Source organism: Oncorhynchus nerka, linkage group LG27 (genome assembly GCF_034236695.1).
Source record: "Oncorhynchus nerka isolate Pitt River linkage group LG27, Oner_Uvic_2.0, whole genome shotgun sequence".
NCBI classification, from domain to species: domain Eukaryota; kingdom Metazoa; phylum Chordata; class Actinopteri; order Salmoniformes; family Salmonidae; genus Oncorhynchus; species Oncorhynchus nerka.
This window is the reverse complement of record NC_088422.1, coordinates 21642235-21667142: the sequence shown is the minus strand read 5'-3', so window position 1 is coordinate 21667142 and position 24908 is coordinate 21642235. Positions and strand designations below refer to the sequence as shown.

Sequence of the window (24908 nt, the reverse complement as noted above, 5' to 3'; positions counted from 1 at the left end):
GAGTGTGGCAAGGAGAGGGCAGTGAGTGCAGCTTTGCACAGTTCTTCAAATGGATTTGACCCAGAAGAGTCTGTGTAGTTATTGACTTCACTCCAAAACTTGACTATTTTCAGTTGAGTTCCACCTAAACAGATTGTCCTCTGGTGCAAGACTGAGTTGGTACACCATGCTCTCTAAAAGGTACCCAAGGTATGGTGATGGACTGAGATGTCCATCAATGGCATCCTTCAGGACATACATTTTTGCCATAGGGTTGACTACTCTGCTACAACTTTTTGCCATCTAGTTTGCTTAATATAAGGAATTTTATAAATAGCATTTACTTCTACTCATATGACAATTGAGTACTTTTTCTACCACTGTACCTAATAACATTTAAAACCAAATACTTTTAGACTTTTACATGTTTTATTAACCCTTGTGCTTTGCTGAAAAATAAGTATGTCCATTGTGGTATGGGTCAGATTGATCCGCACAGTTTAAACGCACTCATGACAGTCAAAGAATAAAGTAAAAACAGCCCAAACTTTATTTTGTCTTGTCAGACCTTTCAAAAAGAATACAACATTTGATTTCAAAAACTCAATATTTGTTAAACATATTTCCTTCTCACAAACAAGCATTTTCTATTTCCCCAAGTATACATTTTTCTTGTATTTCCCAGTAACAGTAACACTTAGGTGTGATTTTACCCTATTGGTCAAAATGATCCCTTCAGTCTTTCTCTCCACATGTTGAACACAATGTACCTGTGTTCTTTCTGCAGGTGTATTTATTGCATTCTACACAAGTGGTGCTGGTTTTACTGTCTTGTCAAGGGGGGCAGAGCAAATCGTGTAGGCCCCGGAACAATTTGGATTCAATTGGAAGCTGACAGTCCTCCTTGACTTTGTTGTGGTGATGGTGACCATTCTATATGACCATCTTTAGACTTCCATGTCCTCTCTTCTCTGGATGATGGTTGTTGCATGCTCTCTCATCTGATGGAGGGGATGGTATGGCAGACTCCCCTGAATCCTCTTCACCAAAGAAAAATTCACAATCTGGATCATCAACAGCATTGTCCTCTGTCTCTGAAACCTCTTCTAATTTACTGTCACAGTCCAGAATTTGTGATTAGGCTTCATTCACTGAAAATCTTTTGGAGCTCGTTTTTGAGTGTCTGTGTCAGAGATCTGCTGATCTTGCGCAAAGAAAGAGATGCTTGGGAAAGCTCATTTTCAGCCAAACATAATTATAAAAATGCAACCAGAACCAGTCAAAACAAAATACATCAAATTTACTTGTGTAATTTGGACCTGAGCAAATATCTATCAAATATCAAAATGACCCACAACATCATGTTTGTATACAAAATCTACAGACATTCCACAACACATCAGTTCGTGTCCACATTTTGAAATTAGGTTCATGACCTAAATGAGGACAACTAATTTAAATCCATGGAGAAAAAGAGACATTAACTCGTATTTTAGACAACTCAAACGTGGAAATTGGTCAAATTGACCCGCAACATAATAGTAGGGTTAGGGTCTCTTTACCTATACTCAAGTATGACAATTGGCTACGTTTTCTACCACTGCTATCAATTTATATGGTTTAGCGCAGTAGTGTGAAAAGGGCGTCCTTGATTAGAGGGGAATAATGAAAACCAGAAGTGTCCTCTCCTCAAAATGTGTGGGAGAAAAAGTTTTTAAAAAATGTTTTTTTAAAAATGATTGTACTAAAGGTACAGTTGATAAACTATGTCCTTTCAATTTGGCATCCATGCCATTTTCTTGTTTTGTTTGTCTCTAACGTGCTTGTATACACATTCCATGGGACTACTACTTGCAGAAAAGGGCTGATACAGCTTCCATAAATGGCTGCCTGCTACTTTTAGCAGGATCGGTGGTATCTGGGATATTGGGTACTCTGAGGTTACCCAATTGAAGTAAGTTGTGGACATCCCAAGGAAATCGAATAGCACTAACCCTTGTTGCAGTGTTGGCATCACTTGACTCCACTTCCGCGTTTTCAAGCAAGCCAGTTAAACATCACAGCTTCCTCCCCCTCCCAACGAGAATGGAAATCAGACTGTAACAGTGCTGAATATTAATTGAACTAGCTATGTAAAGAGTCTCGTAGCTAGCTTATAAATTGAACGGACCATTCACTGTCAAAACATATCCTTGCTTAAACAGTGAAGCGGCTTTCAGGTAAGGTTTGTCAACAACTAGCTACGCTAGCTAGCCTTAACTGTTGTTAGCTAGCATAAAGGTTGGCTACTGTACATGAATCAGTGGCACATAGTTGTTTATCAGAGCCAGACTCAGATGTTGATGTCCTGAGATTTGCTGTGTTACCCTCACTTTTCAGAATACATTTCACTGATTCAAAATATCATAGTTAGCTAAGCTAAAGTTGTAACAATTTCCAGATATTATATTCTAGCTACCTACTAACGTCGTAACTAGGCTACATCATGCTTAGCTAAGCGCTAGCTAACGTTTGCTGTTTTAGCTACATAACACGGTAACTAATTTGTCTGTTCTGCCAACTATTCAAAAATAGGCTTTTTTATCGGATCAGTGTTTTCTAATGACTTTAAACAAATCAGATGAATCTGACCTAATTAGCGACCAATACACTAGGGCCACACAATAACCCATATCGTTGTGTTTAATCAGCTACTGCTAAAAGCGCTTAGTCTCGTACGAACCATTCTGACTTTGCGGATACCTTGATGCGAAACAATGTGAGCTCGCGAGATCAGGATGGTTCGTACAAGGTTGAGTCTCTTACTCGAGCTAGCTTGCTCAACTGGTTGTTTTACTGTCCTTGTAGTATGTACACTGAACAAGAATAGTAACGCAACATGCAACAATTTCACAGCTCATAAGGAAATCAGTCTATTTAAATAAATTCATTACGCCCTAATCTACGTATTTCACATGACTGGGAATACAGATCTGCATAGGTTGGTCACAGATACCTTTTTAAAAGTAGGGTCATGGCTCAGAAAACCAGTCAGTATCTGTTGTGACCACTATTTGCCTCATGGAGCGCGACATATCTCCTTCAGAGTCGATCGGGCTGTTGATTGTGGCCTGTGAAACGTTGTTCCACTTATCTTCAATGGCTGTGCGAAGTGGCTGGATATTGGCAGGAACTGGAACACACTGTCGTACACGTCGATCCAGAGCATCCTAAACATGCTCAATGGGTGACATGTCTGGTGAGTATGCAGCCAGTGGAAGGCATTTTCAGCTTCCAGGAATTGTGTACAGATCCTTGTGACAATGGGCTGTGCATTATCATGCTGAAACATGAGGTGATCTCGGCAGATGAATGGCACGACAGTGAGCCTCAGGATTTCGTCACAGTATCTCTGTGCATTCAAATTGCCATCGATAAAATGCAATTGTGTTCATTATCCATAACTCATGGCTCCCCATACCATAACACCACCGCCACTATGGGGCACTCGGTTCACAACGTTGAAATCAGCAACCTGCTCGCCAACACGACGCCAGAGTGCTATCTGCCCGGTACAGTTGAAACCAGGATTCATCTGTGAAGAACACACTTCTCCAGCGTCCCAGTGAGCACTTTCCCACTGAAGTCAGTTACGACGCCAAAATGCAGTCAGGTCAAGACTGGTGAGGACTATGAGCATGCAGATGAACTTCCCTGAAACGGTTTCAAAATTTATTCGGTTGGTCAAACCCACAGTTTCATCAGCTGTCTGGGTGGCTGTTCTCAGACAATCCCGCAGGTGAGGAAGCTGGATGTGGAGGTCCTGGGCTGGTGGGGTTACACGTGGTCTGCAGTTGTGAGGCCGGTTGGATATACTGCTATATTCTCTAAAATGACATTACAGGAGGCTTATGGTAAAGAAATGAACATTCAATTCTCTGGCAACAGCTGTGGTGGACATTTTCAGTCACCGTGCCAATTGCTCGCTCCCTCAACTTGAGACATCTGTGGCATTGTTGTGACACAACAGCACATTTTAGTGGCCTTTTATTGTCCCCAGCACAAGGTGCACCTGTGTAATGATAATGCTGTTTAATCAGCCTTTTGATATGCCCCAGCTGTCAGTTGGATGGTTTATGGTTGGTAAATGAGAAATGTTCACTAAAAGTGATGTAAACAAATTTGTGCACAGTTTGAGTAACTTTTTGTGCATATGGGACATTTCTGGAATTTTTTATTTCAGCTCATGGAACATGGAACCATCACTTTACATGTTGCGTTTATATTCAGTATGTTGAGGTGCCTACTTTCTCCTGACATTACCGTGGTTTGAGCAAGCCCCATTAGCAGTATTGTTAGCTGGCTAATAGGATGGCTCTCATTACCTATGTAGATATGGTTTGACAGAGGTAGGTAATTTGTTAATCGTGAAGCATGATTCATGATTTGCATGCTCTTCCAGTTGAGTTGGTTTCATGCATTATCAGCTCCCTATAATTCCGGATACTAATAAAGCTGTTCCTGTACCAGTTATTTGCATTTGACTAACTAAGTTTATGACATGCAAGAAACCCGAAACCTTCTGCAAAGAACTCATGTAAAAAAAGGTCTACCCAAACCTATTTCACAGCACACCCACCAAGGACTGTAGACACCCAGATTTAAAGGGATACTTCTGGATTTTGGCAATGAAGCCATTATCTAGTTTCCCAGAGTCGGATGAACTCATGGATACAATTTTTATGTTGTCTCTGCATCCAGTATGTTAGAGGTAGTTTCGCAAGTCAATGCTAACTGGTGTTAGCGCAATGACTGGAAGTCCATCGTATATACGAGCATGTTAGCAGTTACCATAGACTCTGTCATTGGGCTAACGCTAGTTAACAACTTCCTTCAAACTGCACGCAGAGACCTACATGAGTAAATCTTGACTCTGGGGAAATAGAAAAGGGCTGCATTGCCGAAATCCTCATTTATCCCTTTTAACCTTTCACTGAACTGCATGATAGATTTTTATGCCCTGTGGTCACTAGGGCCCTGTTTTGTAGGTGTTTAACCAATGTCTCTCACTCTCGTCTTCAGGAGGCAATGGGGGGGTTGGGTAATGGTCGTCGAGGGGGGCGGTCTCCTCCTCTTATGATTGGTGCTCTGATCGCTTGTGTCCTCGTCCTGGGTTTCAACTACTGGGTCTCGAACTCACGGAACTTGGAGTTACAGGTGTGTGTGATCTTAGTTAATCTGTGTTTACAGTGGAGGGGTGGTGGTGTAACTAATGGCTGGGGTTAGTGTTTAGGTTTAGAGAAGGGCATAAACTAATCCCAGGGTTACAGTCCGTGTTTTTGAAGTGGATTGGAAACGAGGCCGAGCCAGTTGGAGAAGTTGTATGGAGAAAGGCAAGCTGTTTAGATTAATGAATATGGTAAGCTGAAGTATGTGACTAGAACAAGGGCCATGTCACAGAGCAGAATGAGTAAGCTAATTTTGTATTGCTTTTTTAAGTGTTTAAAGATTCTCTAAGCCTTTGTTTTGAATGCTGCTACTCTGACCCTGTGACACCCTGCGTGTGCTGTGGTGGCGGGCAGACAAAGCTGTACGAGTTGGAAGCGCAGATGCGTCGGGCGGCGTCAGAGCGTGGGGCAGTGGAGGTGAAGAAGAACGAGTTCCAGGAAGAGATTCAGCGGCTGAAAGAGGAGAGCAGCCGCATGCAGAGCCTGAACAAGAGGCTGGAGGGAGTCCACAACACCTGTAGCCAGGAAAAGGTAGTTTACTGTACTGGAGTGTACTCACCTGAGCACTGCATCATAGATGGATGCATAATACACACCTGAGCACAACACCACTTCTAATTTGCACACACACACAGTTGCTCATCAACACGCAACCCTCAGGACAATGCAACATGTAAAGTGTGATCAACACATTTGTATATTTTAAACATCATTGAATCAGTGCTAGGGATTTTTCTGCCATTCAAAAGTCCAAACTGTGTAATAAAAAAATTATACATTTTCAGACTGGAAAAACACTAAACTTAAATGACTAAAACCAGAGATGAAATATGTAGAAAAGATCATTTGCCTACGGTATATATTTTTCTTTAATAATCTTTCAGATTTTACAATCACCTAAATAAAAGAGACTGGAAGAATCGAAAATTCCAAAAACAAGGAATTTAGCAGTAAAGGATCACCGCATTAGCCATGGTAAAATGCATTGAATTGCAGGACATTTGCTTCTTTAAAACGGCAACAGTTTCTCAGCTCAATGGCAAACTGTAGAATTGCAGGAAATTCACTTTGTAGTTTTGAACGTTCCTCTCAGCTCCATGTAGAAATCTGCAGGAATTTGGCTTGATAATGTAAAAAAAAAAAAATCTACACTGCCAAGATGTGGCCTCTAAAATGAGTGCTATCAGTTTCTTTGTGATCGAGGACTGTACTGAGTTGCCCATACTGTATACGCCACCATGCTGGTAGCCAGTCCTGAGTTTTCCTCCCTCAGATGGGTTTCTTCATCCGTAGATCAGTGTACCTATTGTTTATGGAGTGTGTTTGTGTGTGAATTCCCAGTAAAGGTGTGATACCATGGCAGCATGGAAAGGGAATTGTGACCATCTGAGTACCTACTGGGTTCACACACACAGATCCCCAAAAAATGAGTCATGTCTGTTTCCTTTAGGCAAGCCAACTGATAAATATATCCTCCAGTACCAAAGTAATACAGGACCTGAAAAGTAAGATGCTTTTTTTTTTTTGTTGCTTCTGCCTACCTGTCTCTTTTCTGTCTTTAGTGTTGTGAAATCTCACTCTCTTAATCCAAAGTGTATTATTTTTTAATCCCCAGTCAGGACTTAATACTACCTGTGAATTTGTCTCTGCAGGTCAGTTAAATGAGCTAAATGAGGACCTGGGTAAAGTTCAGAAAGAGTTCCAGAGTTGCCAAGGCAGTCTTAACACCCTGAACAAAAAACTCACCTATGACATGTAAGGCCCTCTATTATACACAGTCCCGCCATTTATGGAACGTGTATGACAGATAATCATGCATCACACTTTTAGGGTCTTATGTGACCTTGTCAGAGGTAATTTATCAAATCTTAATGTGCAAGTAATAACATGTGGTGTTTGTATAGGACTCAGTGTAACACTCAGATACTAGCACAGAGGGAGGACTGTGCTGAAAAGGTAGCTGCAGCCAAGCGGGAAGTTCAGAAGAAACTGGAGATGAAGAACCCAGCAGTGTCCTCCCAGGTAAACCGGTAACCATGTTCAACGCTCACATCGTAGACCAGGGATCATCAGCTAGATTTAATTGTGGGACGAGGTTTTTCGTGAGCGGATGGTCGGGGGGCCGGAACACAATAGTTTGTAGACTTGAAAATTGACCGCAAGAAGCCCGAACGGATCATATTTGACAAATGCACTGCTCAAAAAAATAAAGGGAACACTAAAATAACACATCCTAGATCTGAATGAATGAAATATTCTTATTAAATACTTCTTTACATAGTTGAATGTGCTGACAACAAAATCACACACAAATTATCAACCCATGGAGGTCTGGATTTGGAGTGACACTCAAAATTAAAGTGGAAAACCACACTACAGGCTGATCCAACTTTGATGTAATGTCCTTAAAACAAGTCAAAATGAGGCTCAGTAGTGTGTGTGTGTGGCCTCCACGTGCCTGTATAACCTCCCTACAACACCTAGGCATGCTCCTGATGAGGTGTTGGATGGTCTCCTGAGGGATCTCCTCCCAGACCTGGACTAAAGCATCCGCCAACTCCTGGACAGTCTGTGGTGCAACGTGGCGTTGGTGGATGGAGCGAGACAAGATGTCCCAGATGCGTTCAATTGGATTCAGGTCTGGGGAACGGGCGGGAATGCCTTCCTCTTGCAGGAACTGCTGACACACTCCAGCCACATGAGGTCTTGCATTAGGAGGAACCCAGGGCCAACCACACCAGCATATGGTCTCACAAGGGGTCTGATGGCAGTCAGGCACATGGAGGGCTGTGCCTCCATGACTGACCCACCGCCAAACCGGTCATGCTGGAGGATGTTGCAGGCAGCAGAATGTTCTCCACGGCGTCTCCAGACTGTCACATCTGTCACATGTGCTCAGTGTGAACCTGCTTTCATCTGTGAAGAGCACAAGGCGCCAGTGGCGAATGCTAAACGTCCTGCACGGTGTTGGGCTGTAAGCACAACCCCCACCTGCGGACATCGGGCCCTCATACCACCCTCATGGAGTCTGTTTCTGACCGTTTGAGCAGACACATGCACATTTGCGTCCTGCTGGAGGTCATTTTGCAGGGCTCTGGCAGTGCTCCTCCTTGCACAAATGCGGAGGTAGCAGTCCTGCTGCTGGGTTGTTGCCCTCCTACGGCCTCCTCCACGTCTCTTGATGTACTGGCCTGTCTCCTGGTAGCGCCTCCATGCTCTGGACACTACACTGACAGACACAGCAAACCTTGTTGCCACAGCTCACATTGATGTCCCATCCTGTATGAGCTGCAGTACCTGAGCCACTTGTGTGGGTTGTAGACTCTGTCTCATGCTACCACTAGAGTGAAAGCACCGCCAGCATTCAATGTGACCAAAACATCAGCCAGGAAGCATAGGAACTGAGAAGTGGTCTGTGGTCACCACCTGCAGAACCACTTCTTTATTGGGGGTGTCTTGCTAATTGCCTATAATTTCCACCTGTTGTCTATTCCATTTGAACAACAGCATGTGAAATTTATTGTCAAGCAGTGTTGCTTCCTAAGTGGACAGTTTGATTTCACAGAAGTGAAGTGATTGACTTGGAGTTACATTGTGTTGTTTAAGTGTTCCCTTTATTTTTTTGAGCAGTGTATATTTCACCTCTTGCTTACATTTGTATACAATCACATGTCTATATTACGCGTGGGAATTCTTGAACAAAATTAAAATCACTTGGTGCTATAACAATGTTTTGCTCAACTTGAGGGGCCAAAGAAAATAATTTGTTCCGTGGGCCGCCAGTTGGGGAACCCTGTCGTAGACCTTACCTATCCCCCATTAACTGGCTCACTCATTAAGTACATCCAGGGATTTGACTCACAATCAGAACATTACCTGACATGACCCTGAACAGTGGCTGCCTGGCAAAAGTACCAACACAATTTCCATAATCTGACGTACTGAGTTTAGTTCACCATTGTATCTATCCACCACTGATAAAAGACCCTGAACATCATGCAGTATAGCTTGGCTGACCTGTGTGTGCACACAGTGGTGAGAAAAAGTATGTGACCCTTTGGAATTACCTTGATTTCTGCATGAATTGGTCATGATCTGATCTTCATCGAAGTCACACCGATAGACCAACACAGTCTGCTTAAACTAATAAAACAAACAATTATAAATTAAAATGTAACACACTGTGTAAACATTCACAGTGCAGGGTGGAAAAAGTATGTGAACCCTTTGATTTAATAACTGGTTGACGCTCCTTTGGCAGCAATAACCTCAACCAAATGTTTTCTGTAGTTGCGGATCAGACCTGCACAACGGTCAGGAGGAATTTTGGACCATTCCTCTTCACAAAACTGTTTCAGTTCAGCAATATTCTTGTGATGTCTGGCGTGAACTAGGTCATGCTACAGTCGAATCTGACTGGGCCACTCCAGAAGGCGTATTTTCTTCTGTTGAAGCCATTCTGTTCTTGATTTACTTCTGTGATTTGGGTCGTTGTCCTGTTGCATCACCAAACTTCTGAGCTTCAATTGGCAGATGGGTAGCCTTACATTCTCCTGCAAAATGTCTTGATAAACTTGGGAAATTTTTCCATCAACGATAGCAAGCTGTCCAGGCCCCAAACCATGATGCTCCCTCTGTACTTTAGAGTTGGGATTAGGTTTTGATGTTGGTGCTTTGCCTTTTCTCCACATAGTAATGTGTGTTCCTTCCAAACAACACAACTTTAGTTCCACAGAATATTTTGCCAGTAGCACTGTGGAACATCCAGGTGCTCTTTTGCGCATTTCAGACGTGTAGCCATGTTTTTGGACAGCGGTGGCTTCTTCCGTGGTGTCCTCCCATGAACACCGTTCTTGTTTAACGTATCGTAGACTCGTCGAGATGTTAGCATTGTTTCCAGAGATTTCTGTAAGTCTTTAGCTGACCCTCTAGGGTTCTTCACCTCATTGAGCATTCTGCTCTGTGCTCTTACATTTATCTTTGCAGGACGGCCACTCCTAGGGAGAGTAGCAACCGTGATGAACCTTTATAGGCAATTCGTCTTACCGTGGACTGATTAACTTCAATGCTTTTAGAGATACTTTTGTAACCCTTTCCAGCTTTATGCAAGTCAACAATTCTTAATCTTAAGTGTTCTGAGATCTTTTGTTCAAGACATGGTTAGCTGACTTCTGATTCAGATTTTATTGTGGGTGTAGCGAAATGTTTGCTTTTAGTTCCGACAGTGCAGCAATGAGCTTTTGGAGAAGTCATTAGCCTAGAGGTTCACATACTTTCCCCATCCTACGCTGTGAATGTTTCAATTATGCATTCAATATAGACAAGGAAAAATACAATGTGTTTAAGCACAATTTGTCTTATGACTTAATACATTTTCTTGCCACTGTCATTAGTGGTTTTGTTTGGTAAATAAAAAATACACAAGATGAAATTGGATACAACTTTGACTATTTTCCCTGCAGACAAATGCAGCACCCACACAGAAAATTGGCTCCGCTGAGGTGGGCGTGCCAGATAAAGAGGGGCCTGGGAAGGCAGGGCTGGATGACACTAAGACTACTCCTGTCCACGGCCACGCCCCTGAACCATCAGCGGCCAAAGGTCCTGCAGTGGACCTCAAAACCTCAGAGCTGGAGACCAATGAGATCGCAGTAGACAAAGGTACAGGACAAGATGGCTGCTCTCATTGAGGGTGGAAGGATCTGGGCCAATAAGACAATTTCACACCAGCTCTCCCACTTCCTTATCAACTCATCTTTGACATGACATTACATACACACCATTTATACCACAGTCATATTCACCATTACCCTTTAAGCAAGTACAACATGTCTTGAATTGAATTGGTAGTTTTGCTTCTGAGAGGCTGACATGTGTATGCTGTCTGATACGAACTGGATGCTGCCCTTTGTCTAGCTCTCGACACTCCTGCGCTATCCCCTAAAGAGTCCCTGCCCTCCGCTGATTCTAAGGGGGACCAACCGGGGCCTGTAGAGGGGGCCAGTAAGCCCCGGAAAAATAACCTGACCGAGGACACGGAGCTGGAGGTGATGGACACACACGGAGGAGAGCCTCAGATAGAGGGTATGACTCGCACAGCCTCAACCCTGCACCCACCATCTCAGAAACTGTACAACCTCCTCCAGACCAGATGTTCCACAAGTCCAGGGAGGATAAGCCAGTTTGTCACGCCATAATTAGAAAATAGTGTACTTTGTGTGAAAGTATCTAAAATGGGAAATAGTGAAACCTAGTATTGCCAAGGTTTTCGACCTTAACATAGTCAAAGATGTGAGAAATGGAAACGGACGCCAATCTTTTTCCCCTCCAGATGCCGACCCTGGTGCTGATGACATTCAGCTTAGCCAGTGGAAGGAAGAAGAGGCTCCTATTGGTCAGGAGAAGGTGGAGGATCCTGAGGAGGATTACGACGCAGACAAGCCGATAGTGGGCGGGGTCGACCTAGACCAACGGAACCAGATGGCTGAGAACATAGGTGGGTCACACTCGTATAGGGGTGGGTCCTACCGTCAAACTCATAGGGGGAGGGTCCTACCGTATAGGGGGAGGGTCCTACCGTAATGAACGAAGTCAGCAAAATGCCTGCGACAAGTGATTGGTATAATCCCAGTTCTAATGTATAGTAAAGATGCTGATGTGTTCACTCTTAGATAAGGAGGCTGAACGGGAAATGCAGGAAGAGTTGGCGGACTACAACGGAGACGACGAGAACGAAGGAGAGTTTGAGGCTGACAAACAGGCAGAGCTCGCTCAGTTCTGAGGTAACACACACACACACACACAGTCTGTTTTAGTGATATAAATATCTAATTTTTGGTCTTGTTAGGTGGTTGGAGAAAGGTGGGAGCTAAGACCCTCCTCAATCCACTACCGAACCAGGAAGGGACTACAGCTCAACTGAACTGTTGTCAAGACTACCGTCTGTGTAAGACTTCTGCTCTTTCAGTGAAAGCATCTCACGGTTCGCCTTAATATACTCAAGTCTTCTGCAGTGAATGTATATTTTGTCGGGAAAAGACTTTGGATTTCAGAACTGCTATAACCATGGGTGAAACGATAGTTTGTGATAACATCCCAGATCGTGCTGATAGAGAACTGTACTCCGATTCACACTAGTCTTGATAGTGACTTAATGTGCATTTAGTTACACTTCGCAGTTCTTACAGTAGTTTCATAAACCAATAGAAAATGAGATGTCCTGCTGTATGACAATGTGAATAAGGTTTTTGTTTCATAATTTGAAATGTTTGCAGGGATCACTCAACCCTGCATAGTCTAAGCTTGATGGTCATGTGTCCTGCTCACCATAGAATAACTATTTTGTAACTTGTTGGTAAAAGTGGCCTCTGTGCACCAGGCAGACCCACTACTGTAACTGTTTCAGATACGATTTTGTTTTTTTATAGCCCACTCAAAATGGTAATTATGGTTGAACAGGTTAGATTTTTTTTTTCTATTTAGATTGTTACAATGGATTTGTTGCTTACTGAACTGTTAAATAATCTTTTTTTTTTATTGAGGAAATGTAGCACAGAAGGATGACAAAATAAATCATTTTAATACCATAGTTGGACAAGTTTGTTTTTGGTATTGTGGAGGATGTAGTTCTTCTGTCCTTTGGGATGTGTGGTATTTGTAGTCCTTTGTGGGTCAGGACCAAAAATACAATTGGGTAAAGGATGATCTTGTCCTGGTCAACCAACTTCAGACACTGTCTCCCTCTCCCCCCCAGATGGAAAAAGTTGGTGTACGGAGACCGGGTCAGGGAGGTGGGTACGAGTTGTCATAGTAATGCAGGGCTCTGATTCAGATGATCTTGACCACAGGGAAGTACTTGTGAGTGGAGAAATCAAACTCCGGTAGTACCTAGAAATGGGGAGTACCATTTGATCAATGTTTCAATTTCCCAATATATTTTGTAGTGTGTTTTGCTCCTCCCATTGTTTACCTTTGTCTCCTTCTTGTGCCCGCCGGCAAGTAGTTTCATGACCACAATGTTGGGTTTGGCCACTTTTAGGATGCGATTCACCTGCAACATCCAGCAATGTAAAAAAAAAACAACTCACATTTAGACCCACAAACTTGAGGCACAACCTCTCACTATTAGGGGTTAAAAGGCTTACTGACCTCTGGGTCAGGGCTGGGGACGTTCTCCAGGATCAGTTTGGCCTGCTGGAAGTGTTTACTGGCTGCCATGTAGAGGTCAGCTGACTGGGGAGGAGGACTGTACTTCTTCAGATCAGACATCTCCTACAGCCAACATAAACCGAGAGGCACAGGTCGTCTTTTTAATCTCCACTATAACATGTAATTCCTGAGCTATTCTGTGCAGCATGTCTGCAATTTAAGTCAACCTGGAATGCACCACATATGCATACAATCAGAGCTAGCAATGGTTGGTAACACTACTGTACCTTGAACTGGATGTAATGGACTGGCGGGGGAGTGACCACACTGTTGAAGGGGGCAAAGCGATGCTCGTATCGCACCTGCTCGCTGTCCAACTCAAACTGCGGCTTCCGCACCTTTCCATCCATATCCAGGGCTATCATAGTCTGCACCAACAGACAGGAGTTCAGTGTGTGTGTCCATCCAAGTGAGAATGGCTTTCACTTCAGCAGTAACAAATTCATGAACTTCTTTGAGGAAAAGATCATGATTATTAGAAAGCAGATTACAGACTCCTCTTTAAATCTAGGTATTCCTTCAAAGCTCAGTTGTCCTGAGTCTGCACAACTCTGCCAGGACCTAGGATCAAGAGAGACATTCAAGTGTTTCAGTACTATATCTCTTGACACAATGATGAAAATAATCATGGCTTCAAGCTGCATACTGGACCCTATTCCAACTAAACTACTGAAAGAGCTGCTTCCTGTGCTTGGCCCTCCTATGTTGAACATAATAAACGGCTCTCTATCCACCGGATGTGTACCAAACTCACTAAAACTGGCAGTAATAAAGCCTCTTGGAAAAAGCCAAAACTTGACCTAGAAAATATAAACTATTTTATTTTACCTTTAACTAGGCAAGTCAGTTAATGTGTTCTTATTTTCAATGACGGCCTAGGAACAGTGGGTTAACTGCCTGTTCAGAGGCAGAACGACAGATTTGTACTTTGTCAGCTCGGGATATGAACTTGCAACCTTTCGGTTACTAGTCCAATGCTCTAACCACTAGGCTACCCTGTCGCCCCATCCGCCTATATCGAATCTTCCATTTCTATCAAATTTTAGAAAAGGCTGTTGCGCAGCAACTCACTGCCTTCCTGAAGACAAACAATGTATATGAAATCCTTCCGTCTGGTTTTAGACTCCATCATAGCACGGAGACTGCACTTGTGAAGGTGGTAAATGACCTTTTAATGGCATCAGACCGACGCGCTGCATCTGTCCTCGTGCTGCTTTTGATCCCATCGATCACCACATTCTTTTGGAGAGATAGGAAACCCAAATTGGTCTACACAGACAAGTTCTGGCCTGGTTTAGATCTTATCTGTCGGAAAGATATCAGTTTGTCTCTGTGAATGGCTTGTCCTCTGACAAATCAACTAAATTTCAGTGTTCCTCAAGGTTCCGTTTTAGGACATTGTTTTCACTATATATTTTACCTCTTGGATGTCATTTGAAAACAATGTTAACTTTCACTGCTATGTGGATGACACAAAGCTGTACATTTCAATGAAACATGGTGAAGCCCCAAAATTGCCCTCGCTAGAAGCCTGTGTTTCAGACATAAGGAAGTGGATGGCTGCAAACTTTACTTTTAAACTCAAGACGAAACAAAGAGATCTTCTGTTGAATCTGACAATTAATCTTAGTTGTACAGTCGTCTCAAATAAAACTGAAGGACCTCTGCGTTACTCTGGACCCTGATCTCTTTTGACGAACATCTACGTAACACTGCAGAAATCAGAAACCGTCTGTCCAAAAATGACGCAGAAAAATTAATCCATGCTTTTGTTACTTCTAGGTTAAACTACTGCAATGCTCTACTTTCCGGCTACCCGGATAAAGCACTAAATAAACTTCAGTTAGTGCTAAATACGGCTGCTAGAATCCTGACTAGAACCAAAAAATTTGATCATATTACTCCAGTGCTAGCCTCTCTACACTGGCTTCCTGTCAAGGCAAGGGCTGATTTCAAGGTTGTACTGCTAACCTACAAAGCATTACATGGGCTTGCTCCGATCTCTCTGATTTGGTCCTGCCGTACATACCTACACGTACGCTACGGTCACAAGAAGCAGGCCTCCTAATTGTCCCTAGAATTTCTAAGCAAACAGCTGGAGGCAGGGCTTTCTCCTATAGAGCTCCATTTTTAAGGAATGGTCTTCCTACCCATGTGAGACGCAAACTCGCTCTCAACATTTAAGTCTTTACTGAAGACTCATCTCTTCAGTGGGTCATATGATTGAGTGTAGTCTGGCCCAGGAGTGTGGAGGTGTGTGAAAGGAAAGGCTCTGGAGCAACGAACCGCCCTTTGTCTCTGCCTGGCCGGTTCCCCTCTTTCCACGGGGATTCTCTGCCTCTAACCCTATTACAGGGGCTGAGTCACTGGTGCTCTTTCATGCCGTCCTTAGGAGGGGTGTGTCACTTGAGTGGGTGGAGTCACTATGATCTTCCTGTCTGGGTTGGTGCACCCCCTTGGGTTGTGCCGTGGCGGAGATCTTTGTGGGCTATACTCGGCCTCGTCTGAGGATGGCAAGTAGGTGGTTGAAGATATCCCTCTAGTAGTGTGGGGGCTGTGCTTTGGCAAAGTGGGTGGGGTTACATCCTTCCTGTTTGGCCCTGTCCGGGGGTATCATCGGATGGGGCCACAGTGTCTCCTGACCCCTCCTGTCTCAGCCTCTAGTATTTATGCTGCAGTAGTTTGTCGGGGGGCTAGGGTCAGTTTGTTATATCTGGAGTACTTCTCCTGTCTTATCCGGTGTCCTGCGTGAATTTAAGTATGCTCTCTCTAATTCTCTCTCTCTCGGAGGAGGACCTGAGCCCTAGGACCATGCCTCAGGACTTCCCTGGCATGATGACTCCTTGCTGTCCCCAGTCCACCTGGCCGTGCTGCTGCTCCAGTTTCAACTGTTCTGCCTGCGGCTATGGAATCCTGACCTGTTCACCGGACGTGCTACCTGTCCCAGACCTATTATTTGACCATGCTGGTCATTTATGAACATTTGAACATCTTGGCCATGTTCTGTTATAATCTCCACCCGGCACAGCCAGAAGAGGACTGGCCACCCCTCATAGCCTGGTTTCTTTCTAGGGAGTTTTTCCTAGCCAACGTGCTTCAACACCTGCACTGCTTGCAGTTTGGGGTTTTAGGCTAGGTTTCTGTACAGCACTTTGAGATATCAGCTGATGTACGAAGGGCTATATAAATAGATTCAATTTGTGTGTGTGTAGTCTTGATAGAAAATGGGACTGCAACTGAGCCAGGACAGAGTACATGTTTAGGACAAGTGTGTATGTACACTTACCTTGTACATGCCAGCACACATGTTTTGGTAGGCTTGGCTCATGGTGATTTCTCTGCTGAGGGGGCGAGCTGCAGGCAAACACATTGTTATTGAGGAGCATGTTATGGCTGGGTGGCGGCAGTGTAGTACCAGATGGATTAAATTAAATGTAAATACTGTGATGTAATCCTGACCTCCTTGACCCTTCTTCTTCTTCTTGGTCTTCTTGCTGCTGCGTCCTTTCTGCTGCTCCTCCAGGAGGCGCTCCTCAGCCATCTGAGAGCTGTCCGCCCGACTCAGAGTGGACATGAGCCATGCATACAGGAACTCTGACAGATACCTACACACCACCTCAGTCAAGCATACCTCAATCAAGTGAACACCAAACATATTTTCTCACGGCACAAATCGGTCAAGTGTACACATGGCACACACTCACCAGTAGATGTAGTAGTACTCGTGCATGCTGTAGAGTTCCAGCTCGAAGCCGCTGAGCAGGTACTGGATCATGATGCGCAGGTTGTGGTAGAGGATCCAGGTGCCCAGGCAGGCCAGGTGCTGTCTCTGGGGCTCCAGCTTCATCAGCAGGCTGTGCAGCGCTGCGTCCACCTTCTCTGCCTGCAGGGGGCGGCCCCACACCACAGTCAACCACAGGAGAACAGCAACATACAGTCGAGCACACACACATTAGATCATTTACATCGCTAAACAGCAATGCATACGGTCTCTCTCTCACACCTCATCCTGCAGTGTGGCAAACTCCTCCAGGATGTGGCCTAGTTTGTCTCTCTGCCGAGCGCGGTTGTGTCCGTGAATCTGGATGAGACTGCAAAAGGGCTGCAGGGAAACAGTCCTGGGTTGTTTTACTCCATTGTTTGGGAACAATATTATGTTTACAACTATCATGTTGATATCAAGGACTGTCAGAGCCACAGCTTCATCTATGCATTTGAGTGGTTACATTTCCCCTTATGCTAACCAAGTGGAGGGGATGCCATTTGGGCTGAAAAAAAAACAAATGAAGGATTGTGGCATTAATATAGAGAAGGTGTATTGGAATGCAGCCAGGTGACTTACTCTCGAGCAGTGTGCGACAAAGGAATCAATGTAGTCCTTGGCCTGGTGGTTATTATACAGGCAGCACCTGCAGAGGCAGTGCATGGATCAGTCCGTTTCAAAGACAGAGGTAGATCTTGAACTCGAATACCTCAGAAATGCATCCTTATTTCCTTGAGATATTTGAACGTAAGAATGCCACCATATACCAATTCAGATCTCTAACGACTTCTAGGAAGGAAGGATGCATTTGAAGGTAGGGCCATAGAAAGAAGCACTCCAATCTTCTATGACTTACTTGGAGGAGAGCACTGGTGGGCTGACAAAGTACCTCAGAGCATCTTTGATCATGTCCTGCATTGGTTGGGTCCCAAACACTTTCTTATTATCGATCAGGAACGTTGTCTAGAGACAGGGAGGGTATTCATCAGAACTGGATCCGAGAATTGTCCAGATGCACCAATCATGAGGGAGAATGTTCCTTACCTGCAGCAGAGACCTGGAGAGGACGCAGGGGGACTGCTCACTGAAATCACAGAAAAAGTCCTGAAAGCAGAATATTAAAACGACATTACTACAACCTTTAACAAATGCTCGAACAGGCAAACCATTATACAAGTATTGTCAGAATTTTATATTACAGTAACGTTGAAGTACAATAGTATTGTCAAAATTATTCTTGTAGTATTTACAGATGTAGTACCAGAATTCCATGAAGGTTAGTTGTGTTGATGACCTCGCACACGGTCTTAATGCGGTCGATGAGCTTGCTGAAGTAGTTGATCATCTCCTCCCTTTTGATGATCTTGGCGTAGCGGGGGAAGGTGGGGGGCAGCAGTCTCTGGTTCACAAGTGGTTCAAACCCCATCATGATCGGGTGATCTGGAACGCAGGGTAGAGGGCAGGGTTCAGAACTGTGAGTGGTTCACTTGCGGTTAGAGTTTTTCTAAGTGAGTGAAGCATTCATTTTATGGTAGTGAGTGACACATTGGGCCTAGGTAACATTGTGGAGTGTGTGTGTGTTACCTCCTTTAGTAGTATCGTTCTGGGACTGAATGCCATGTTCGATGCTGGAGCGGAGGGCTGGGAGGAGATCTGCCGCCTGCTGCATGAGTTTCTGAGCTTCACTCACTGAGCTGGTCTGACAGACCCAACATGACATCACATGCTCAATCAAATAAATCAACCATTTGTTCCTTTTTTTTTAGTAAAGCTAAGCGAAAAGTGTGTGGTGTGCTTCTACATCTGCATTGCTTGCTCTTTGGGGTTTAGGCTGGGTTTCTGTATATGCACTTTGTGACATCTGTTGATGCTTTATGAATAAATGTTATTTGTGTTACCTCTTTTTTCGTGAAGGCGATCAGCGCCGTCAGTAGAAGGCGTGTGAACTTGATCCGACTGAAAAGTGCCAAACACTGCTGATGCTGAGAAAGGAGGCAGAGAAACAGGTTAATAACAAGTCTCTCACACACTATACAGTGTACAAAACATTAGACACCTGCTCTTTCCATGACAGACTGACCAGGTGAATCCATGATCCCTTATGTCACCTATTAAATCCACTTCAAATCAGTGTAGATGACTAGGTGGAGACAGGTTAAAGAAATATTTTTAAGCCTTGAGACAATTAAGACATGGATTGTGTATGTGTGCCATTCAGAGGGTGAAAGGGCAAGACAAGATATTTAAGTACCTTTGAAAGGGTTATGGTAGTAGGTGCCAGGCGCACCGGTTTTAGTTTATCAAGAACTGCAACGCTACTACGTTTTCCTGTGTATCAAAAATGCTCCACCACCCACAGGACATCCAGCTAACTTGACAACTGTGGAAAGCATAGGAGTCAACAAGGCCAGCATCCCTGTGGAATGCTTTTGACACCTCGTAGAGTCCATGCCCCGACGAATTGTTAATATTAGGAACATGTTCCTAATGTTTTTGTACTCTCAGTATCTTTGTAGGGACACAGATTTAGCTCTGTCGTAAAATGGCGATTCCGAGCATCTAGAGACCTCTCCATTTTGGGGGATGGGTGCTTTAAACATTTTTTTTTACAGCTGCATATTCCAGGCTTGTCTCAATGAAAGGCTGCCTCATTCCCACGCTCTGGTGGACTGGCCAGGGCAGAAGGCAGGGGTAATAGATATTGCTAATCCCAAATGGACCCCTACACTACAGCCTATGCACTCTGACCGAATTGGATGTAGAGATAAGGTTGTAAGTTGTCCTCTGATAGGATAGGAGGGATTCTCACCATATTGCGAACACCTATCAAATCCTCCATAGATCTCCACAAGTGCATAAGGTTTAGGGGTTGATTTGAGATTGGCCATAGATGCAGTAAAGAGGTCAAACTGTGGGGGATAGAAGGGGGATGCCAGATTGGCAAACATTCAACAAATCTAACAAAGTGGATAGATATGTCATGATTGATGTATTGCAACAGGCCCACAAAGTGGATACTAAAGTCAGATTTTGATATATTTGGCTATTTTCGCTGCATAACATTTAGAAATTGTTCCTTTTCAGGTTTAGAAGAAGTGATTGCTAAATGCCTACTCCCGTTCTTATAAGATGGTAGCATAGCTAGCATACAGAAATCGGTGGTGGTAGTCAAAGTAGTTTTTAACTGTAATGCATTTGATTGGTGACGCTGACATGAACATGTATTGGGGTTGACATCCATACCAGCTTTATACAGATGTTTACCTCAACATAGTGTGGAACACACATAGGCTATTGTTTCGAAATGTAGGCACATTTTACTGGGGGGCAGTTAGGAGATTCAGGATCTTTCCCCCATGCATTTCTATGGTTTGGTTTGAGTTCCATTGACAGCTTTACCGCATCTATTGGATGGGAGAAATGATGGGGTGGTTGATATACTCAGAGACCAAGTGACTGATAGTCTTACCTCCAACTCCACCTCCGGGTCCCGCTGCTCACCCTGGCGACTGCGTGTGCTCTACAGGAGATGAAAGATAGAGGGGGGGAAAAGAGGATAAGGAGAGCGAGGAAGAGGAGAACGCGTGACGGACGAGCTGTGGGGTTATGTTAGTGGCACAAAGAGTTGTATACACTAGCGGCCATCTCAGCTAAGTATCAGATACATTATTTAGTCATGTATTTCGTCACTTTGCCAGAGTCTGGTTAGCTGTATTCGCACCGGTTGTGAGAGTGTAAGTGGATGGTGAAGACAGTAGTATGCATGTACCTTAACTTTCCTCTGTAACTCATCCTCCACATCCTTTAGCATACCTGTTGGTGCCATTGACATGTATGAAGTTAACTTGGCACACACACATCACTACATTATTATTTTATACCTGCAATGCCAAACATGGAACTTAAGCCACCACATGAAAATCACCTGTAACCCGCAGGTCTGTCACATTGTTGGCCATCTTGAAGCCGTACGTCATGGCCTGGAAATCTTCCTAGAGACAGGACATAGAACAGGATCTTAAATATTATACCTAGAACTAAACTAAGCGTTGTTTCAGATCAGAAGACCTAGGAGGAACAGTGGACATACAGTGCATTCGGAAAGTATTCAGACCCCTTGACTTTTTCCACATTTTGTTAAGTTACATCCTTATTCTCAAATTGATTAAGTAAAACATTTTACTTGGCGATCTACACACAATACACCATAATGACAAAGAGAAAATAGGTTTAGACATTTTTGCAAATGTAATACAAATAAGAAAACAGAAAAAACATATTTATTCAGACCCTTTCCTATGAGACTCGAAATTGAGCTCAAGTGCATCCTGTTTCCATTGATCATCCTTGAGATGTTTCTACTTGTGGTAAATTAAACTGATTTGACATTATTTGGATAAGCACACTCATGTCTATATAAGGTCCCACAGTTGACAGTGCATGTCAGAGCAAAAACCAAGGCTTGAGGTTGAAGGAATTGTCCATAGAGGCCCGAGACACAAATCTGGGGAAGGGTACCAAAACATTTCTGCAGCATTGAAGGTCCGCAACACAGTAGCCTCCATCATTCTTGAATGGAACAAGTTTGGAACCACCAAGACTCTTCCTAGAGCTTGCCACACAGCCAAACTGAGCAATGGGGCTGAAGGGCCTAGGTCAGGGAGGTGAACAAGAACACGATGGTCACTCTGACATAGCTCCAGAGTTCCTCTGTGGAGATGGGAGAACCTTCCAGTAGGACAACATTCTCAGCAGCACTCCACCAATCGTGCCTTTATGGCAGAGTGGCCAGTCGGAAGCCACTCCTCAGTAAAAGGCACATGACAGCCCGCTTGGAGTTTGCCAAAAGGCACCTAAAGGATTCAGACCATGAGAAACAAGATTGTCTGGTGAAACCAAGATTTAATTGGCAGCATCATGCTGTGGGGATGTTTTTCAGCAGCAGGGACTGGGAGACTAGTCAGGGTCGAAGAAAAGATGAAGTATAGAGATCCTTTATGAAAATCTGCTCGAGAGCGCCAAGGACCTCAGACTGGAGCGAAGAATCATCTTCCAACAGGAAAACGGCCCTAAGCACACAGCCAAGACAACGCAGGAGTGGCTTCGGGACAAGTCTTTGAATGTTTTTCAGTGGGCCAGCCAGAGCCCGGACTTGAACCCGATTGAACATCTCGGGAGAGACCTGAAAATAGCAGTGCTGTGACAATCCCCATCCAACCTGACAGAGCTTGAGAGGATCTACAGAGAAGAATGGGAGAAACTCCCCAAATACAGGTGTGCCAAGCTTGCAGCATCATACCCAAGAAGACTCGAGGCTGTAGTTGCTGCCAAAGGTGCTTCAACAAAGTACTGTGTAAAGGGTCTGAATACTTATGTAAATGTGATTTCAGTTTTTTATATATATATAAATTTGCAAAAAATTCGAAAAACCTGTTTTTGCTTTGTCATTATGGGGAATTGTGTGTAATTTGATTAGGGGGGAAAAAACAATGTAATCTATTTTAGAATAAGGCTGTAACAAAATGTGGAAAAAGTCAAGGGGTCTGAATACTTTCCGAATGCACTGTAGTTTGACTGTGTCCCATAGACGGGACTATAGGAGGTATAGAGACAGTTTGTGTTAACCTGGTCCCAGATCTGTTGGTGGTGTCTTGCTAATTTATTTGGCATGACAGAGTGTGTGAGTGATAGAGAATGTGTTCCGTGCAAAAGCCCAAAGAGACCAAACGTCTTGCCTCCTCGAACACGGCGGCTTTGTTGACCTTCTCGCGGGCGATGTCGCACACCTTGAGGATGCCCAGAGTGAAGGCCTTGAGGGCAGGGTCCTCGATCAGGTCGGGGTTGTGGACGTAGAGGCAGGTGAACACTGTCTGGGCTAGGGAGTGACCCTCCAGCCAGGTGATCTACACACACACAAACAACTTAAAAGTACTTACGTTTGTTTTGATTGGTAATTGTTATGCATAGTGGGTTGATGCAGTTTGGTAAAGAAATACAACTGACCAAGCAGCAGAAACAGGTGTCCATGATCCCAATCAGCTCAGGAAGACTGAGGTCCCTCACTCTGATAGCACCATCCTGGAGAGAGCAAGAGAGGAGAGAGACAAAAAAAGGAGAAGAGCGAGCGACAGAGAGGAAAAGGAGAGGTGGGGGAGTCTTAATGGACTATAAATGCACCTCACTAAAGGTTCAACATAAAACCAACATTTTTAATTTCACAGTCTGAAACTCCAGGAATCAGAGCCATACCTTGACTGCCTGTTCAAAGTTGAGGACTTTCCTGTTGACCTGATTACCAATCATCCCTGCGTCCATCTTGGGGTCCATCATCTCAATGGCAGACATAGCCTCGAACAGGCCAAACCTGCTGAAAACGCTGCCATTAAAAGACCTAAAGCTGTGTGTTGTCTAGTGATAGATAGATGCATGTATACTGCAGCACTTCAGTATTTCACTAACACAGCACATTTGAATTAACGGCATAGAGAACAGTGTGAGAAACAAACAGAAACACTCACAACTTGTCATGGAGCAACTCCCCAAGGTTGAGCTCTGTAAATACAACACGAGAAAACAAATACAAGAGTACTCAGTCATCTGAACTATGCTAACCTGTGCCATCCAGCTTGCATTTCAGACTGGTGGCACCAAATTCCCACACAGCTGAAATCACTGGGTCTACATTAAGAATTACTTTACTGTATTGGCCTTTCTTTTACTGGTTGTGCAGATGTACACCAATCTTTTGATGAGAAACCTGATTTACCAGGGAAGGCATTTCAGAACTGTCCAGCAAACAAATGAGAGGAACAAGTATCATAAACCCCCGATACACAATTCAAATCATCAGCACATCCTGAAAAACGGTGTTAACGCATGTAACAGAACACATAGACAGACACACACACTGAGTTTGTACCTTTGCATGCCCCTTTAAATTCATGTGTAATGTCCATCCAGTTTGCATTGTTCCTCATCTTCTCTGGGACACCCAATCCCCATCCTACATCGTCATCCTCTACTGATGACTTCATCACCATGGTGACAGCTGAAAGTAAAACCAGTAGGTTGTCAAATTCAAATAAGATAAAAATGTATAGAGCTATTGATGCAAGGACTGACCATCCATGATATCAAATGTATAATTTTACCCATGTGTTGAGACTATACAGTGTTCGTTTACATGTATGTTGTTCACAAACATCATTTGAGTAAAACAAGTTTATATGGGTTCTGATTGGAGTACAACTCAGTCACCGGGGGAAGGTCCAGGGGAAACTCAGCAGTCTATCATTTCTGCCAGTCAGAGTTGACTGCGAGGTCTGTGGATTCATTCAATACGATAACTAGCTAACCGCAATTTGTAATGAGGCACCGGAGTCTAATGTCATTGCACTAGCTAGCCAGTGTTAATAGCTAGTTATGCTAAATATCTTTGCTACGATTATTTCCGAGCTGGAGCATAATAAATCAGTCGAGCTGGCTAACGTTAACTAGTTTGGTCTCTCTGCATCAACACAAATGTTTAATCATACATATTAATCAAATTGCATAAAACATTTGGGCATATTTTGGGGACATTTGATGGGATCTTTTCGTTGTAAAATCACATAGCTACATACCTTGCTAACTGCTAGCGCTGCTAGATAGTCGTCCGAGGCTCCTCCTCCTTCTTCGGCGGGGTTTATCGGCGGTTGGCATCCAACGTGATGGTGCATTACCGCCATCTACTGTACTGGAGTGTGAGCCAG

General features: G+C 43.9%; 2 protein-coding genes across 5 annotated transcripts; one reads left to right on the top strand and one right to left on the bottom strand.

Annotated features, from left to right (window-relative positions):
* The first annotated feature begins 2011 nt into the window (after positions 1–2011).
* golm1 (golgi membrane protein 1) lies at positions 2012–12774 on the top strand. Its single transcript, XM_029637311.2, has 11 exons — positions 2012–2198; positions 5041–5175; positions 5541–5717; positions 6637–6691; positions 6839–6941; positions 7091–7208; positions 10649–10847; positions 11103–11270; positions 11518–11682; positions 11858–11968; positions 12034–12774. Exons 2-10 carry the CDS (start codon positions 5047–5049, stop codon positions 11965–11967), a joined length of 1224 nt encoding a protein of 407 aa, XP_029493171.1. The 5' UTR covers positions 2012–2198; positions 5041–5046; the 3' UTR covers position 11968; positions 12034–12774.
* On the bottom strand, positions 12702–24908 carry naa35 (N-alpha-acetyltransferase 35, NatC auxiliary subunit). Of its 4 annotated transcripts, none has more exons than XM_029637309.1 (23): positions 24780–24887; positions 24077–24205; positions 23676–23709; positions 23407–23524; positions 23161–23235; positions 22893–23060; positions 21083–21149; positions 20927–20970; positions 20627–20677; positions 19056–19139; positions 18742–18856; positions 18419–18597; positions 18202–18261; positions 18014–18120; positions 17737–17803; positions 17398–17496; positions 17099–17277; positions 16854–16999; positions 16681–16748; positions 13622–13762; positions 13335–13457; positions 13156–13236; positions 12702–13073 (listed from the first exon to the last, which is right to left on the bottom strand). In XM_029637309.1, exons 2-23 carry the CDS (start codon positions 24195–24197, stop codon positions 13014–13016), a joined length of 2187 nt encoding a protein of 728 aa, XP_029493169.1. In that variant the 5' UTR covers positions 24198–24205; positions 24780–24887; the 3' UTR covers positions 12702–13013. The 4 variants fall into 4 exon arrangements, with proteins under 4 accessions (XP_029493169.1, XP_029493170.1, XP_064867525.1 ...); XM_029637310.1 differs by having other exon boundaries at positions 23407–23521; XM_065011453.1 differs by lacking the exons at positions 12702–13073; positions 13156–13236; positions 13335–13457 and having other exon boundaries at positions 13716–13846; positions 24780–24908.